This window comes from Triticum aestivum, chromosome 6D (genome assembly GCF_018294505.1).
Source record: "Triticum aestivum cultivar Chinese Spring chromosome 6D, IWGSC CS RefSeq v2.1, whole genome shotgun sequence".
Taxonomy (NCBI): domain Eukaryota; kingdom Viridiplantae; phylum Streptophyta; class Magnoliopsida; order Poales; family Poaceae; genus Triticum; species Triticum aestivum.
This window is the reverse complement of record NC_057811.1, coordinates 413,872,404-413,892,386: the sequence shown is the minus strand read 5'-3', so window position 1 is coordinate 413,892,386 and position 19,983 is coordinate 413,872,404. Positions and strand designations below refer to the sequence as shown.

The window sequence follows — 19,983 nt, the reverse complement described above, 5'->3', positions numbered from 1 at the left end:
TAATACATGCATGCGTAACCACTAATTTTTCAAAAACTTTTACATGCATCGATGAGTTTTCTCTTAATTCTTACATGCAATGATTTGATGCAACTGGAAATCTAAATAGATGATAGGGAGCAATAAAAATAGGGGTGTGCTACGTGTCGGCCGGCAGATCTTTCTAAAAGATCCGCCGGCTCGCGAGCCGATTTATTGATGGATCTCTCCGCATTGTTCCTCTTTTTTTCTTTTGTGTAACATGACTCTTGTTATGAAACCTTGTATTTCTGCAACAAAACCTTTGTTGCAAAATCTTCTCTTCTCTAATTTTCTGCAACAAGACCCTTGTTGCATCTTCTCTAATTTCCTGAAACAAGACCCATGTTGCACAACCTCTTCTCTAATTTTCTGCAACAAGACGCTTGATGCAAAACCACCTCTTCTCTAATTTTCTACGACAAGACCCATGTTGCACAACCTCTTCTTCTCCAATTTTCTGCGACAAGACCCTTGTTGCAAAAATTACAACAGCATCTCTGCCGCATCAAATTTTCTGCAACAAGACCCTTGCAAAAATTGCAACATCATTTCCTGCAGCTCATGCACTTGTGCGGTCGTCGTTCGCTGCTACCATTCTACAACAACACCGTTGTTGCAGAGATAAGATGAGAGAGGTGTGCGTGGTCTAGTAGTCCATGTGTCCAACAATGGAGGCGGCGGATGCCCCGCGTTAGATTGGCCGGCTGATCATAACCATTTCCCATAAAAATAGGACTAACAAAAAAACGAGATAAGCTCTCTAAACCGAAAATGGAGAAATATGAGTTTTTTGTAAGCTGGTTTGGTTGGTGTAGAGATTTGATTCTATCTCCTGTATAGTTGTCGTGGGTTATCAAGTCATAGCACAACCAAACCCAGAAATCCCTTTTGGAGCTCGGCCTCCAGTGAGGCCTTCAAATTCAAATTTGGAATTTCATCGAAATTCATATTTTTACATTTCAAAAATTTCTAAAAAAATACAGATATACATGAAGGCATAGCACACATGTGTGTAAATTTTTAGTTCAAAATACATTGAAATGAGGGCTGTGCAAAAAAACAAATCTGGGGCTATTTAACACATGATACTATTCATCTTCCCAGGCCATGAATTTGTCTTTTTTGTATAGGTCGCAACTCAAGGTATTTCATCATGAATTTTTACACACATGTGTGTTACATTCTTACATACACGCATATTTTTTCAGAATTTTTTGAACCATAAAAGTTTGAATTTAAATTTTTCAAAAATAAAGGCCTCCATGGAGCTCGGCCTCCAAAACGCCTCTCTCAACCAAACCAATCTATGTAATCTTTTCGTTATATACACACAAACAAGTTCCTACTCCGTGGTAGCAAACTCTTCCATGCTCGTTCCTTTTACATGGTATATAATGTCTACCCTCTTCCGGCGCATCTAAACATGCTCCTTCCCTCCACCGCCAATGAAGGTGATGAGGGAAGTGGATAAAAATGTCCTGCACCCCTAGGTGTGTGGCGGAACTTGTGGAGGATTGTGGCGGCGGCTGGAAGGTCGAGGCGGCCGCAAATGCGGACCCGGTCGCGAGAGCGATCATTTGCCTCGACCAGTGCACCTCATCAAGATCTTGTGGTAAGTTTTACATCGATTTGTAAGATTGGTGAACTCTTGTTATTTTTATCTAAACAATTTTTGCAACTCAAATTATGTCCACCTCACCATGATGTATATATCAAAATACAATTGAATATTGTTGGTTTAGAAGAATATGTATTGGAGATTGGAAAAACGTTGTCACAGTGACGAGTGAGTCCAACGATAGGAAGGCAGCCATTATGGAGACTCTTAGTTTGCGCATAGGCCTAGCAGCCTCCGTATCCGTATGGAGCATGCTCTGTATGTGATATGGAGGCTACCAATATGGCTACTCTATTAGAGTTGTTCTGACTTAACTTGAATTCATAAGATAAAACAAAGTTTTCTTGGCCTGAAAACTGAAAACGTAAGAGTGCCAAGTGCCAACGCAGTGTTTCCATCCTCTAAATAAACACAAATAATTAATTCCCTCACAAAAGTACACATGGACGAATCACATATAAAAATTAAACGGAAACAAGAAATCGCAGCAAAAGGCACGCGCACGACCTGAAAACGGCAAATAATTAACCTGCAGAAACAATCAGACCACTCCACTAGCTCAGGATGGATCGTCAACTGGTTGATCAGTTGTGGTTAACCCTCCTGCAGTTGCTCCTGATCTCGCCGTTGCGGCCAGTGATCGGCGAGATGTTGCCCATCTTCACCATGGACTGCGCGAAGTGCTGGAAGAAGATGTCCTGGTTGGCTGCGTAGAGCTTGACGAGTTCCGCGGTGGCTGGGCTGCCGGTGAAGAGCACCTCGTCGGAGCTGAGCAGGCCTTGGTGCACCAGCAGGTTCTTGTAGTACTGGTTGTCGAACTTGAATGGCGTCACGTGGTCCAGGAAGAAGAGGTTCTGGTCGCCGCCGGAGCGCGGGCACCGCGGGCGCAGCACCGCCGCCGCCGCCGGGTCCAGCGTGAGGTCTGGGAGGCCGTTGCCCGTCTGGTTGTACAGCCGCTGACGGAAGCTCGTGCACCGCGAGTCGCCAATGGTGTGGCTACCTGCAAAAAATGGTTCAGTTTCCGGACGGGATCGATCACGAGTTCATGACAAGATTCATCTTCCTAGTAGTATGATGTAATCTGTCACTGTACGTGAGCACTGGTCTCCGCAGTTTTCAACATGTAGCCTTTGACGTGTGCTTGATATGTGCAGGGCATGACCTGACATGCTACGGCCGGGTGCATGGATGCATGAATCCCGTGACTCGACGAGGCAAGAACGTACATGGAGTAGTACCAATTATCAGCAGCGACCTACAGGTACCTTAGACGCAAATTAATGATGATGGACAGAATTGTCACGTACTACACCTGCATGGATTGACTTTGTCGCTACCCACTCTACGTTAACAGTTGAATTGTGAGGTGTACATTGCAAGGTGGAGCCCCCATCACATCCATCCAAGTGCACGACACGAACATTTGGTGTAACTAGTAATGTGCCCGATATCCAAAGTAGAATAATACATATTCACAAACTTGAAAGAAAAACACTCTAATTTTGGTATATATATATATATATCACTAAAAACATATTCGTATTAGGTTTCACTCAACATATATTTCTCGTGGCTGTTTTGATGAGGCAGGGAGGATGTGGTTGCTTTCAAGATACTAAGATTTTTTTTTTTTGCAAATTAGAGCAGAAAAGTATGGTCTTGTTGCAAAAATGTTACAGCTTACCTTACAGTCGTGACACAGATCTGATGGCAAAAAATGATGGATGACAGACATATTATCATTACCAACTGAGTTTTTTTATATGAGTAGAGATAATGTAACGATGCGGACATGCGGTAAGAGCTCCGTGGATGTACGTACCGAGGAGGGTGACGAGGTCGACGATGTCAAGGCCCTGGAGCTTGAACTTGGTGATGATGGTGGGGAGGGTATTGTTGGGAGCAGGGATGTCATTGTTGGAGCCCTGGATGCTGGCGCCCAAAGAATCTCTCCTACCAAGAGGCACGATCCAGCCTGGGCCGCCGGTCTGCACGGTTACAAAAAGATTGGCACGTGAAATTTTTCCATAGGAAGTAAATTTTGTCAGGCAGAAAATAATCAAGGTGGGACTGTATGTGACTGTGAAGTCTGAGTGCTGAACATCTTTGCTCTGGAGCAGAACTTCGTACACTAAAAAAGTGAGGGAATTGCACAAACCACAATTATTGGGGCCAAATTTACACGTTCCAATTATTGGGGCCAAATTTACACAAAGCGTTTGTACTGTGTTTCTAAAGAAACATGTTGCAATACGTCATATATATATATATATTTTTCTATTTTTTGCGGGGGGCCTTCCAATGTTTCACAAACCAACTTACTCTCGTGTTATCTACAATACACAGTGTGCTAAGCACTTTTTACCATGACCTTATCCTGTGACATGGGATGCCATATTACTTTGTATACCTATGAGACAATTTTGCCGCTGCTTTACCGAGCAGTGCGCCCCCACTTTTGTGTCTTCTTTTAGTAGGGATCCTTTTTAACCACGTGTTCAGTACGTACATGTGTCACACAATTCATTTACCATGGCAACATAAGTGAAATTTTGGGGAGGGGGTCAATTGGGACAGAACACATATCTGTAGCTTCACATTGTCGGCAACATGATAACTCGATCGCTGCGAGTCCGCAGACAAACTGGGCAAAGAATATATGCGGACAGCAAGAAGAACAGCTACGGGCGTTTGCAAGAAACATGGTGGCGCTTGGCTTGAGTGATGATTAACCAACGAATCAGATTCGTGGTGCGCTGGGAGCAAGCGACATGACGTAAAGCCAGCAGTAGGGCGTACCATGACGGTGGAGTCGCGCGCGGCGAGGGCGAGGACGTCGGCGCAGGAGACGGTGCGAGGGCAGGCGGCCTCCAGCGCGGCCTTTATCTCGTCCACCACCTCGAACCCTCTCGCCGAGTCCTTGTTCGGGTTGGACCGCTTCTCGCTCACCACCGACGCGCTGCTGTCCAGCAGGATCGACGCGTCGCATCCCTGCACGCACGCACGCGTAAGCGACGTCTATATATGATGATGACCATCGATCGATTACGCCGCCATGGACGCAGGCACGCGTGGGGGTGATGAGGTTGCTACGTACTTACCTTGACGAAGCAGTCGTGGAAATGGAGGCGGAGGAGGGAGGCCGCCATGCGGGGGTCCTGGGCGTGCGCCTTGCCGACGATGGACGCCACGATCTGCTGCGCCTGAGGGCACGAGTGGTCGTAGAAGTGGGGGTCCAGCTGCTGCTGGCCAGCCGGAGGAAACGCGAAGGTGGCGGGGAAGAAGAGGAGGGCGACCAAGGCGACGGCGGCAACCATTGCACCCCTCGTCATCGCTCTCACAGACGCCAAGCAGTTCTAAACACCGGACCTAGCTAGTTGGTGGCTTCTTGGTGCTGTCCTGCTTACTGTTGAAGCGATGATGGTTGTGGTGAGAGGTATCGGTAGCAAGGGTGGGCTTATATAACCGAGGCTTGGGAAGCTTTAGGTTGAATAAAACATGTGGCCATGCATGCATGCATGTTAATTTCACTCCGTTCCTAAATATAAGTCTTTGTAGGGATTTCACTAGATGGACTACATACGAAACAAAATGGATGAATCTACATTTAAAATGCATCTATATATATCTGTATGTGGTTCATAGTGAAATTTCTACAAAGACTTATATTTAGGAACGGAGGGAGTATTATGGAGATACTTTGCGGGCCAAGTATAACAAGCGTGGCTGCCTCGAGGCAGCTTCTCTGGCTCTATATACTTTTGATCACCAAGATATACTAGCTAGTTCTGTTAACTCTTTTACCACAATTATTAGCTAGCTGTAGAGCAATATAAGTATGGCCACCACTTTGACAAGAGTGGTAAGCTATATCAAAAACATTGAAAAATACAAGTATGGCTGATATCAAGGCGCCAAATACCCTTGTTTCCCGGTGGCCAACTTATTCTAGATACGGGCATCTGCTTTTGTAAATTACATTTATGTGCATCGATGTAAAGAGCAAAGGAGCTCTCCAAAGCCAAAAACGAAAAAGAAAAGGCAAACATGTATTGAGTAGCTAGCTAGCAGTGCTTTGTCAGGTAGAATAAACATTTGAAGGTAGCAATCATGCATGTTTGTGGTAGCCCTTTCCATGTGTCCTTTGACGAAAGCCACCCGGACGATTAGGAGTCGAAGAGGTAAAACTAAAAGCACTATATTTCCCTCTTTTTGACGCATTGTTTTCATAGTCTGTTCTGGATTTCTCATCCGGTTCAAGTGCACACTACAATGTATTTTAGCAACCCCCCCCCCCCTCCCCTTGGACGACTAGGGTTCGCCCATGCTGCCACCCCCTCCGTACTTCCGTCCCCTATGTCGTCATCGGTGAAGGTGATGGCAAGGTCTTTGGCTACATTGCTCCTCATGCGACGGCCTAGGCCTCTATGGCGGCGGCCTCAAACAAAGAAGATATCGCCGAACTAGCGACATGTGCCGTGCACTGGTGTTGTGGCCCGCCATCCTCGGCCATGTGGGCGGAGATGACCATGGGTTGCGATGCAGAGAGTGCCATATCTGAATACGATGTCCCTGGCATGTGCCGCTTGTCTACATTGCCGGTTGTGGATTTTGGCGATCATCTCATAGGGTTGCTGATTGACCGGGTGGGAATGGGTTGGGAGCATTGGATCAGGGTGATCGCTTGGCTTGCGGCATCAGCCATGACGCTTCGAGCGACTTCAAGGTATATCTTTCACCATCTCCCTATTCCTGATGAAACCCCTAATTCCGTAGACTTGGGGGAAGAAGGTGCTCCAACGTCATCCCCTCCTTGGAGGCACAATCTTGGGACCTTGGGGGTGGTGGGCGGGTACATGTTTAGTGAGTTCTTCGTGGCAGCTAGGCCCGATTCTCGGTGGCACCATGGCTCCGTGGAGGGTTGAATTATCATTAGTTCATTGCAGTCTGCTCCCCCGAGTGGTACGTGTTGGCCAATGGGCCGATGCCCTTGATACTGGATTTCTCACTCGCTTTCCCCCGTGTTTAGACCGGACATTCTCAGGTTTTTCTAAGATAATCACTTTGATATGCCTACTAATAACTAAGAATTGCAAAGATCCTTGTTTATTTTTTCCTGCAGAAATGGGGTTTTTTAGGTGATAAATCAACTCATAAAAGGAATATAATGGGCGTGAAGATCAAATCCAATCAACCAGAGTCGCCGAAGCAATGTCCAGATGAGAAGACGGTGTGTGATACAATCATGAATGCTCGTACTGACGGTCGTGTTAGCCGTCACTTTTTCCGTGACATAATCCACCCCGATGACTTCCGTAAAAGGGCCTGTCGGGGTCAAATCCAGCAGATCTCGGGTAGGGGTCCCGAGCTGGTGATCTTAGCTTGATGGTAACATGACAAAGAGGGACACGATGTTTTACCCAGGTTCGGGTCCTCTCGAATAGGTAAAACCCTATGTCATGCTTCTATTGTATTAATTTGGGATGAAGTACAAAGTACATGATGATCTATCTCGAGATCGTGTGTGTATGTTTTCTCACTTAACCCTACGGAGTAAACCCCTCAGCTTATGTAGGGACCGGGGGTACCTAGGGTTACATGTAGGTCGATTACATCTTGGGATAAGCTTGCCGATGATTCAAATGTTTCTTGAAGTGTGTGCCATGTCTTTGGAGGATTCCATCTTGAGTACGTTGTGGGTCATGGAAAACATGGCCCATTCTTCGGTTGCCTGGGGTCCTCGGCCTGGCCCATGAATGACAAGCCTACGTGGTTAGCAACTTCTAGTCCAGGACATCGTCAGGGTCATAGGTTGGTTCACATCAGAGAAGCTATGAATTGAACCCTATTCCGCTGATCTACACCCTATAAAGGAGAGGGAAGCCCTTCGCCAAAGGAGGGACACAATTCATTCACCAAGAGTTGGCATGTTGCCTCCATTCCCATCTACAACAGACAAACCATATCCATATCCACCTCCATCTCTGTTAGCCATATTACTTTTAATCGAGAGTACGTCGTGACGAGTGTAATTGTAAGACATACAATCATTCTTCTTCAAGGTTCGGTCTTTACAATGACCATTGCATGTGTTTTATTCGCGATATGTGAGTAGTCATGTAGTGGTTACTTTCCTGACAATAGTATAGGGTGTGTATGGAGGAGCTTTGTTTCTACCGAAAGGTATAAATGAGAGTATGCACAAGGATTTATAGATTCGGGCCCTTGTCGGAGGAGGTAATACCCTACTCGTGTGTGGCGTTTTTGCATTTGCACATAATGTTACAATATAGTTCAACCATCAACCCGGTGCCCTCCTCCCGGCTTATATATAGTGCGCTAGGAGGGTGCTTCCTCTCAACTCGGAAGGTATTGGGCCTCCAAGTGCAAGGGTTTGTAGCAAGCAACAGTTTTCCTCAAGTGACCTCAAGGTTTATCGAATCAACAGGAGTTTGAGTACACATCTAATGATCAACACATGCACACATAGATGCAATACTACCTTGGCCCCAAACAAAATCAGTGAGATTGTCAGTCTCAGTAGCCTTGCTAGTTACAAGGGATTAAAAGCACGAGTGTATAGAAGATTTGATTGCAGCAAGAAAGTAAAAGAAAGCATTATTTGCGATAGAAAGATTATGAGAAGAAGATGGATCGGGATCTATAGGTCCACTAGTGGTTTCTCTCCAAAAGATAACATGGTGTGAATGTCCATGGCATAATCAACATATGAGCATCACGTCCCACTATCTATAGATCATTATCCAACTGCATCAATAGCTAATACTCCACCCAAGACCGCTATTCAACATGCATCTTAAACTATTAAGTAAAATAGAGTATTGCATTAAGTATGATGGCATGCAGTTGACGATACATTACCCGCGAGTGATCGTGATGGCCTTCAAGTTGATGAACATGGCCACCGTGAAGACTTCCCTCTCCAATAGAGTACTAGAAAAGGCCTCTAGATTATATCGTCATGGAACAGAGAGGCGTGGTGACGGAACAAAAAAACTCTGATATTTTTAGGGGCTTTGGGACGAAAGATAAATATAGGCATCGAGAGGCGGTGCAAAGGAGCACCATCGGGCCAACGCGGCCCCACCATGTGCCCCTGGCCACGTGGTGGGGGTGCATGAGGCTGTGGGCTGCCTCTTGGCCTAGGTCGGTGAACTGCCGGAAGCTTACTGATGCAAAAGAATTTCTGGATTTTGGTGCTCCATAAAATTATTTTTCCCGGAAATCCAAAAACATGCATAAAACAACTACCACTGGGCACTGAGTTAATAGGTTAGTTCAGAAAAAAATCATAAAAAATGTGAATACTATGCGAGAATGATATAAACATGGCATTAAACAAGCAAAAAATTATAAATACGTTTAAGGCATATTAGAGGGGTGCCATAATGGCCTGGTATTAATGCTTACGGTAACGACCATGCACGACCAACTGCCTCATAACCATAACTAGGTGGTAACAACCGTTTAATTATTCTTCAAAGTTCATATCGCCCTCTTCCTTGCCCTGCAATTTCAAACGGCTTATCATCTCCTCAAAATTGCTCTTGCTTCCTGTCGCACGATGGGATAACACAACACCCATCTGAAGTAGACTGGGACCAAAAATACCGCCATTGCCTGCAACCAGCTGCACTAAATCGATGAATCACCACATAAATCCTAAGAACATCTCCAGTAGAAGATACAAATTTGGAGATGTAAAACAGGAGATGTAAAAATTTATATCTCTAAAAAGTGCATTTTACATTACAAAAAAGACAACTCCAACAGATGATGTAAAAGTGCAACTCCAATAGATGATGCAAATGGAGATTTAAAACTAGAATTGGGGTGGTTGAGCGGTAGCGGCCGAAACGCGGCGTTCGAATCAGGGAGGCAGCCGTGGGGCAAAAGTTGTGTGGCGGGGCGGCAGTGGGTCTAGGGGCTGGGCAGTGGCGGATGAGCGGCGGCGGGGATGAATCGTGCGGCTGCGGTGGAGCGGCAGAAAATACGGTCGATTCGCAACGTACGGGCGGAGCGGCGGTGCTATGGTGGCTGGACGGGTGCTTGGCGGTCGGGTGGTGGCTTATTTTATTATTGCATTATACCTATTGTATTCTAACTTCACCATGGCTTATACCCCCTGATACAATCCATAGATTCATCAAAACAAGCAACAACGCAACGAAAATAGAATCTGTCAAAAAATAGAACAATATGTAATTATTTTTACAATGACCATACTTCTGTAAATCCAAAACTTCTAAAAAATTAGAAAAACATGGGCAATTTGTATGTTCATCATGTGTAAAAAATTCAGAATTTTATCACGCTCCAGCAAATTTTAACAATTTTTGTACTGGATGCTAAAGTTTTTGCTTTTTCACAAAATCAAAGCAACTATCCTCCAAATTATCCCAAAGACTTTACTTGTAGCATAATTGTGTGAACACAAAAAATGAGAAAAAGAAGAAAAAAATTCAGATAACTATTGGGTTGCCTTCTAACTAGCGATATTGTTTACGGCCCTAGCTAGGTGTAATGCATAGTTTCAAGTGTTGTCATCTTTAATTTTGATAATTTTAGTAGGAGTTTTCTCAAGCCCAGAAGGTTCTTTACGCTTTCCGTTATTTTTAGAGAATGAGGCAATTTTAATATTTAAAATATCCAACCGCTTATTGCAAAGGGTGATCAAACTATTCATGCGATTGAGATTTCCACTAATATTTTTTAGTGGTTCATTAGACTTTTGCAGCTCAACCAAATTTTTCTGCATATCACCCAATTTTTCTAAAATTTGAATCCCCTCTTGAGTATAATTAAATCCCTTTTGTGAAGGTGGGACTCCCAATATACCCTATATTATTTCATATGCAGCATTGGCATCACTCTCAATAAAATTCCTTTTTGCGGCAAAATCCAAGAATTGTCTATGGGGCATGGTTAAACCTATATAAAAATTGCGAAGCAAAATTTTTACACCCCCTTTTATAGTGCAAACACGATAAGATTCCATTAACATATACCAAGCATCTTTCTGATTTTCTCCTTGTTTTTTCTTGAAGTAGAGAACTTCAAAATCTAGTGACAAGGGGGGGATAGTTATGATAGTTATAATGGCAAGGCAAGCAAGCGAACTAACAAGCGAAAAGAAGCAAATGAAAAATATTTTTGTATTTTTGTGAAAATGTTTTAGAAGTGGGGGAGATGAAAATAAGAGGCAAATGACAAATAATGTAAATGCAAGGAGATAAATGTTTGTGCGTAGGTACTTGATAGATGTGGATGATGTCTCCCCGGCAATGGCGCCAGAAATTCTTCCTACTACTTATGGGCTGCGTTGGGATTTCCTCGAAGAGGAGAGGATGATGAAGTATAGTAGAGATAAGTATTTTTCCTCAGTTAAGAACCAAGTTTATCAATCCAGTAGGAGAACCACGCAACACCTCATTAGCAGTACCTACACACAAAATAACAAATACTTGCACCCAACACGAACAAGGGGTTATCAATCCCTCGACGGTTAATTACAAGGATCAAATCTCGTAGTGTTACTAGTAAGGTACACGTGCATTGCACACATGAGATTTGGCAATCAAATTATTAATAAATACTACACTATAGCATGTAAGTTTTGAGTCATATATGCATGATGTAGATGTTCGTTTAATTATTATAGTTTATCTCATTCAAAATCAATTAGTTTTTTATAAAAAAGTTAATCTATTTTAAGATTCATGGAATTGTGTGTTGTAAAGCATAAACTAAAAAAAATGGCAATTCATCTAGAAAAAAAAGTTTGGACAATTATGATACAGAAGATTCTAGAACACAGGAGAAGTGCTTGTGTTTTGAGGTTTGTGCATTATGCTTAAGTTCAACCATGGAGTCTTCTAGATTGTACATGTGGCAGACTCTGGTGGAATGTAGATGATATCCAACAGCCAGTAGTGCACGGATTGCCACATCTGCACCTTCGGATTGGCTTCATCCAACGACCATCTTTCAAAGTTATTCGCACACTATATATGGGTATAGATATAGGTAGCACAAAAACACAAAATAAAGTACAGTAAATGAAATTGCGGCAAGGTATTTTTGGATTTTAATACATGATAAAAGTAGATCCGGGGGCCATAGTTTTCACTAGAGGCTTCTCTCTTAAAAATAGCATACGATGGGTAAACAAATTACTGTTGGGCAACTGATAGAAAAGTGAATAATCATGACGATATCCAAGGCAATGATCATGTATATAGGCATCACGTTCGAGACAAGTAGACCCACTTCTGCCTGCATCTAGTACTATTACTCAACACATCGACCGCTATCCAGCATGCATCTAGAGTATTAAGTTCATAAAAAATGGAGCAGCACCTCAAGTAGGATGACATGATGTAAACAAAGTAAACTCACGCATGAATAAATCCCATCTTTTTATCCTTAATGGCAACAATACAAATACATGTCTTGTCTCATTCTGTCCCTGGGATATAGATCACCGCAAGATTGAACCCATCACAAAGCACCTCTCCCATTGCAAGAAAATTCAATCTAGTTGGCCAAACCAAATCAGTAGATCGGAGAAAAATACAAAGCTATAATAATCATGCATAAAAGAGTTCAGATAAGACTCAAATAATATTCATGGATAATTTGATCATAAACTCACAATTCATCGGATCCCAACAGACACACCGCAAAAAGTGATTACACTGAATAGATCTCCAAGAACATCGAGGAGAACACTATATTGAAGATCAAAGAGAGAGAAGAAGCTATCTAGCTACTAGCTATAGACCCATAGGTTTGTCGTAAACTACTCACACATCATCGGAAGGGCGGCAAGGTTGATGTAGAGCCACTACATGGTCGATTCCCCTTCCGGCAGAGTGTCGGGGAAGGCATCCAGATGGGATCTCATGAGAACAGAAACTTGCAGCGGCGGAAAAAGTATTTTGGGTGGCTCTCTGATTTGAGGGGAATATTTGAGAATTTCTAGAGGCGGAATTAGGTCAAGAGGTGCCACGAGGGGCCCACAAGCCTGGGGGCGCCCCCCCCCCCGGGGGGGGCGCGCCTTCAGAGCTTGTCGCTCCCTCGTTGCTCGTCGGGTCTTCTCCTGAACCTTCTAGGGTCTCTTCTGGTCCAGAAAAAATTAATCCAAAGTTATTTCTCCGTTTGGACTCTGATTGATATTGATTTCCTGAAAAGCCAAAAACAAGCAAAACACAGCAACTGGCACTGGGCACTAAGTTAATAGGTTAGTCACAAAAAATGATATATAATTGCATATAAAACATCCAAGATTGATACTATAATAGCATGGAACAACAAAAAATTATAGATACATTGGAGATTGATACGTCTCCAACGTATCTATAATTTTTAATTGTTCCATGCTGTTATATTATCATTCTTTGATGTTTTACAATAATTTTATAATTATTTTATATCATATTTTGGTACTAACCTATTGACATAGTGCCCAGTGCTAGTTGTTGTTTTCTGCTTGTTTTTTACATCGCAGGAAATCAATATCAAACGGATTCCAAATGCAACGAAACTTTTTGTGGAATTTTTATGGACCAGAAGACACCCAATGGGCTGGAGAATCACCTGGGGGGTGCCCCAGGGGGGCACAACCCACCAGGGCGTGCCTGGGGCCCCAAGCGCGCCCAGGTGCGTTGTGCCCACCTCGGTGGCCTCCCGCACCACCTCTTTGCTCCATAAATACCCAAATATTCTAGAAACTCTAGGGGAGTCGATGAAAATCAATTCCAGCTGCCGCAAGTTCCAGAACCACCAGATCCAATCTAGACACCATCACGGAGGGGTTCATCATCCTCATTGGTGCCTCTCCGATGATGTGTGAGTAGTTCATTGTAGATCTACGGGTCCGTAGTTAGTAGCTAGATGGCTTCCTCTCTCTCTTTTGATTCTCAATGCAATGGTCTCTTGGAGATCCATATGATGTAACTCTTTTTGCGGTGTGTTTGTTAGGATCCGATGAACTTTGAGTTTATGATCAGATCTATGTTTTTATCCATGAAAGTTATTTGAGTCTTCTTTGATCTCTTATATGCATGATTTCATATAGCCTCGTATTTCTTCTCTGATATTTGGGTTTTGTTTGTCCAACTTGATCTATTTATCTTGCAATGGGAAGAGGTGCTTTGTGATGGGTTCGATCTTACGGTGCTTGATCCCAGTTACAGAAGGGGAACCGACACGTATGTATCGTTGCTATTAAGGATAACAAGATGGGGTCTATTTCTACATAAATAGATCTTTTCTACATCATGTCATCATTCTTATTGCATTACTCCGTTTCTCCATGAACTTAATACACTAGATGCATGCTAAATAGCGGTCGATGTGTGGAGTAATAGTCGTAGATGCAGGCAGGAGTCGGTCTACTAATCTTGGACATGATGCCTATATAATGATCATTTCCTAGATATCTTCATGATTATTTGAATTTCTATCAATTGCCCAACAGTAATTTTTTTACCCACCGTTTGCTATTTCTCTCGAGAGAAGCCACTAGTGAAATCTACGGCCCTCGGGTTTCTTCTTTATTATATTTGCCTTCGCGTCTATTTTTATTTGCTTTTATTTTCAGATTTATTAAACCAAAAATACAAATACCTTGCTGCAATTTATTGTTATTTATTTTATATCGCATTCCCGCGAGGTCTATTTATCCAATCTACTACAATTTTATCTATCTTTTTACCCGTCAGGGATTGACAACCCCTCTCTTACGTCGGGTTGCAAGTATTTGTTCTTTGTGTGCAGGAGCTGTTTACGTGGTGTTGCGTGGTTCTCCTACTGGTTCGATAACCTTGGTCTCATCACTGTGGGAAATACCTACTGTTGCTGCGCTGCATCATCCCTTCCTCTTTGGGGAAATATCGACGTAGTTCAAGCAAACATCAGAGACGTATCAGTGGCTACAACGACGGCGGACACGGCGGCGGGGACGAACTAGGCGACGACGATGGAGCGGCGAAAAATACGTTTGATTCGCGGCGTGCGAGCAGAGTGGAGATGCCGGTGGTGGATGGTCGGGTGCTTGGCGATCCGTTGGTGGCTGTGGCAACGGTGGAAACGGGGCGACGGGAGTGGCGAATTGGGGCAACGATTCGAGTCAGAGCAACGACGGAGGGGTGACGGGGGTGGTTGACGGCCGAAGGTGGCGCAGGCGAGCCGGCGACAGTGCTGCGGGTGAATCGGGGCGATGCCGGCTGTGTGGCGGGCAGAGACAGGAAGAAAGGAAACAAAATGAAGGAAGGTTGGTGGTTGGCGCGCGACCGTCGTTTTTACATCTCCTGGAGGTGGAGACGCAAATTTGCATCTTCATATGTAATTTTTTTGCATCTACATTATGTGTTGGTGAGGGGTTTTGAGGCCTTGAAGATGCAAAAGTTAGTTATTTTTGCATCTTATGAGATGCTCTAAACCCTAGCTGAACGCTAGAAGGGCGGGTAGGTAAGCAAGTCTTAACCCACAAGTATAAGGGATCGCAACAGTTTTCGAGGGTAGAGTATTCAACCCAAATTTATTGATTCGACACAAGGGAAGCCAAAGAATATTCTCAAGCATTAGTAGTTGAGTTGTCAATTCAACCACACCTGAAAGACTTAATATCTGCAGCAAAATATTTAGTGGCAAAGTAGTATGGAAGTAACGGTAACGGTGGCAAAAGTAACAGTAGTAGTTTTTGTAGCAATCGTAACAGTGGCGACGGAAAAGTAACTAAGCAAAGATCAATATGTGAAAAGCTCATAGCAATGGATCAATGATGGATAATTATGTCGGATGCGATTCCTCATGCAACAGTTATAACATAGGGTGACACAGAACTAGCTCCAGTTCATCAATGTAATGTAGGCATGTATTCCGAATATAGTCATACGTGCTTATGGAAAAGAACTTGCATGACATCTTTTGTCCTACCCTCCCGTGGTAGCGGGGTCCTATTGGAAACTAAGGGATATTAAGGCCTCCTTTTAATAGAGTACCGGACCAAAGCATTAACACTTAGTGAATACATGAACTCCTCAAACTACGGTCATCACCGGGAGTGGTCCCGATTATTGTCACTTCGGGGTTGCCGGATCATAACACATAGTAGGTGACTATTGACTTGCAAAATAGGATCAAGAACTCACATATATTCATGAAAACATAATAGGTTCAGATCTGAAATAATGGCACTCGGGCCCTAGTGACAAGCATTAAGCATAGCAAAGCCATAGCAACACCAATCTTAGAACATAGTGCATACTAGGGATCAAACCCTAACAAAACTAACTCGATTACATGGTAAATCTCATCCAACCCATCACCGTCCAGCAAGCCTACGATGGGATTACTCACGCACGGCGGTGAGCATCATGAAATTGGTGATGGAGGATGGTTGATGATGACGATGGCGACGGATTCCCCTCTCCGGAGCCCCGAACAGACTCCAGGTCAGCCCTCCCGAGGAAGATTAGGGCTTGGCGGCGGCTCCGTATCGTAAAACGCGATGAATCCTTCTCTCTGATTTTTTCTCCCAAAAGTGAATATATGGAGTTGGGGTTGAGGTCGGTGGAGTCCCAGGGGGCCCACGAGGCAGGGGGCGCGCCCCAGGGGGGTACCCTGCACCCTCGTGGACAGGGTGTGGGCCCCCTGATGCTGATTCTTTCGCCAGTATTTTTCATTAATTCCAAAACGTGTCTCCGTGGATTTTCAGGTCATTCTGAGAAATTTTATTTCTGCACAAAAATAACACCATGGCAGTTTTGCTGAAAACAACGTCAGTCCGGGTTAGTTCCATTCAAATCATGCAAGTTAGAGTCCAAAACAAGGGCAAAAGTGTTTGGAAAAGTAGATACGTTGGAGACATATCAACTCCCCCAAGCTTAAACCTTTGCTTGTCCTCAAGAAATTCAGTTGACAAACTGAAAGTGATAAAGAAAAACTTTTACAAACTCTGTTTGATCTTGTTGTTGCAAATATGTAAAGCCAGCATTCAAGTTTTCAGCAAAGATTATGAACTAACCATATTCACAATAACATTTAGGTCTCATGTTTACTCATATCAATGGCATAATCAACTAGCGAGCAATAATAATAAATCTCGGATGACAACACTTTCTCAAAACAATCATAACATGATATAACAAGATGGTATCTCGCTAGCCCTTTCTGAGACCGCAAAACATAAATGCAGAGCACCCCTGAAGATCAAGGACTGACTAGACATTGTAATTCATGGTAAAAGAGATCCAGTCACAGTCATACTCAATGTAAATTAATAGCAATGCATGCGAATGACAGCGGTGCTCTCCAACTGGTGCTTTTTAATAAGAGGATGATGACTCAACATAAAAGTAAATAGATAGGCCCTTCACAGAGGGAAGCAGGGATTTGCAGAGGTGCCAGAGCTCGAGTTTTGAAACAGAGATAAATAATATTTTGAGTGGCATACTTTCATTGTCAACATAACAACCAAGAGATCTCGATATCTTCCATGCTACACACATTATAGGCGGTTCCCAAACAGAATGGTAAAGTTTATACTCCCCACCACCAACAACATCAATCCATGGCTTGTCCGAAACAACGGGTGCCTCCAACTAACAACAATCCTGGGGGAGTTTTGTTTGCAATTATTTGATTTGATTTGAGCATGGGACTGGGCATCCCGGTTACCGGCCATTTTCTCGTGAATGATGAGCGGAGTCCACTCATCGTGAGAATAACCCACCTAGCATGGAAGATATAGACAGCCCTAGTTGATACATGAGCTATTCGAGCATACAAAACAGAATTTCATTTGAAGGTTTAGAGTTTGGCACATACAAATTTACTTGGAACGGCAGGTAAATACCGCATATAGGAAGGTATGGTGGACTCATATGGAATAACTTTGGGGTTTATGGAAGTGGATGCACAAGCAGTATTCCCGCTTAGTACAAGTGAAGGCTAGAAAGAGACTGGGAAGCGACCAACTAGAGAGCGACAACAGTCATGAACATGCATTAAGATTAATCAACAATGAGTGCAAGCATGAGTAGGATATAAATCACCATGAACATAAATATCGTGGAGGCTATGTTGATTTTGTTTCAACTACATGCGTGAACATGTGCCAAGTCAAGCCACTTGAATCGTTCAAAGGAGGATACCACCCTATCATACCACATCACAACCATTTTAATAGCATGTTGGCACGCAAGGTAAACCATTATAAACTCCTAGCTAATTAAGCATGGCATGAGCAACTATAATCTCTAATTGTCATTGCAAACATGTTTCATTCATAATAGGCTGAATCAGGAACGATGAACTAATCATATTTACAAAAACAAGATAGGTCGAGTTCATACCAGCTTCTCTCATCTCAATCAGTCCATCATATATCGTCATTATTGCCTTTCACTCGCACGACCGAACGGTGTGGATAATAATAATAGTGCACGTGCATTGGACTAAGCTGGAATCTGCAAGCATTCAATACAAGGGAGAAGACAAGGTAATATGGGCTCTTGGTTAAATCAACAATAATGCATATGAGAGCCACTCAACATTTTCATCATGGTCTTCTCCTCTCGACCCCCAAAGAATAAGAAAAGAAATAAAACTATTTACACGGGAAAGCTCCCAACAAGCAAAAGAAGAACGAGAAATCTTTTTGGGTTTTCTTTTAATTACTACTACTATAGGCATGGAAAGTAAAGTAGCTAAAAGCTACAACTAATTTTTTTTGGTTTTTCTTAAGGTTTTTCAAACACACAAGAAGAAGGCTTAGAAAAGAAAATAAACTAGCATGGATAGTACAATGAAAAAGTATGAGCACCGACAACTAGAATGAGTGTGTGAACATGAATGTAATGTCGGTGAGAAATACGTACTCCCCCAAGCTTAGGCTTTTGGCCTAAGTTGGTCTATGGCCACTGCTGGCCTGGCGGATATCCAAAGTTGTACCTGGGGTCGTACTGAGATGCAGCAGCTACTGCCTGAAGAGATGCAGCTTCGAGGCGAACTGCCTCCGTCATCCTCTCATACTCGTTCGCCTCCTCCCTGGTTATAACATATCTCCTTTTTGCCTGAAAGTTAAAGAAAGTAGGAGCAGGGAGGGCAACATGGACAGTGCGCCGTCTGTCAAAGATTAGTCGGTACTGGAGGAACTGTTCATTCCTCTCAAGAAACTGATGGCGAACCATAGCACTATAATCTAGATAAGCAGGAGGCAACTTCATATCATTTCCATGTATGGGTACACCAAGATAATTAGCTACGCGAGTTGCATAAATTCCACCAAACAAATCTCCACTTGTACCGTTAAGATGCAACCTTCGTGCAATAATGGACCCCAAGTTATATTGTTTATCACCTAATACCTCACTCTTGAGGACACAAAGATCTGGAACGCACATGTGAGAAGCTTCATCTTTACCGTTGATGCATCTACCTATAAAGAGAGCAAAATAATGTATGGAAGGGAAATGAATGCCCCCTATGGTAGCTTGTGTGATTTCTTTAGGTTCCCCCACAGTGATACTATCAAGAAAGTCTTTATAATTCAGATTTGCGAGGTTCACTAACATTGCCCCACTGCGGGAGTTTACAAGCAGTATTAAAATCTTCTAGGTCCATGGTATATGGTTTATCATAAAGATCAAATAAAACAGTGTGAGAATTGCGAGGATGTAAATTTAAACCTCCTCACAAAGGAATCAGTTAGGTAGTGGTACCATAAGCACTTATCTGACACGAAGTCCTCAAGATCAGGGTTACACACATATGCATCAAATTCATCCTTGATACCTGCTTGGACCATAAACTCCTCTGACGGCCATTCACAAGGCCGTACTTGAGCTTCCCTCGGTGGTTCATCGTCCGGCTCACATATCGCGAGCCTTGGTTCTTGCTTCCTTGAGGAACCACCTTGGTACATTTTCCTATGCATTTTTCTTTCTCTGAAATTTTCTGAAATTTTAGTGACTCAAAATAAAAGTGAACCAAACTCAACAAGATTGATAGAAACTACTCCCACAAGTGCCTAGAGGCTATATCATGCATTAAAACTACTTTTGACCATATAAATTTGACATGCAAGCTCAAGAACAGGGTCACCTTGGCAGCGAAAATTTGAAATAAATAAAGCACTAGAACAAAAACTAATTGGACCATTGGAGGAGTCACATACCGAAGAACAATCTCCCCAAACATTTTTGTGAATGGATCTTTGAGCAAAGAGATCGAAAATGGCAGCAAGATGAGCTAGAACACGGGTTTGAGCTATGGGAGGATTTTTTTCTAGAGGAAGACGAAGGGAGTGGGTGCTG

The 19,983-nt window shown here is 43.2% G+C and overlaps 1 protein-coding gene across 1 annotated transcript; it reads right to left on the bottom strand.

The window, feature by feature from the left end:
• Nucleotides 1-2,041: 2,041 nt before the first annotated feature.
• On the bottom strand, nucleotides 2,042-5,080 carry LOC123145482 (peroxidase 72). Its single transcript, XM_044564909.1, has 4 exons — nucleotides 4,741-5,080; nucleotides 4,439-4,630; nucleotides 3,462-3,627; nucleotides 2,042-2,639 (listed from the first exon to the last, which is right to left on the bottom strand). Exons 1-4 carry the CDS (start codon nucleotides 4,969-4,971, stop codon nucleotides 2,224-2,226), a joined length of 1,005 nt encoding a protein of 334 aa, XP_044420844.1. The 5' UTR covers nucleotides 4,972-5,080; the 3' UTR covers nucleotides 2,042-2,223.
• Between the last annotated feature and the right edge of the window lie 14,903 nt (nucleotides 5,081-19,983).

Excerpts from the sequence above, each read along its gene's own strand:
- LOC123145482 (XM_044564909.1), bottom strand. The coding sequence starts at position 4,971 with ATGACGAGGGGTGCAATGGTTGCCGCCGTCGCCTTGGTCGCCCTCCTC. Across the intron at positions 3,628-4,438 it reads CGCGCGACTCCACCGTCATG|ACCGGCGGCCCAGGCTGGAT; the intron begins GTACGCCCTACT and ends GTAACCGTGCAG. Across the intron at positions 2,640-3,461 it reads CGACCTCGTCACCCTCCTCG|GTAGCCACACCATTGGCGAC; the intron begins GTACGTACATCC and ends CATTTTTTGCAG.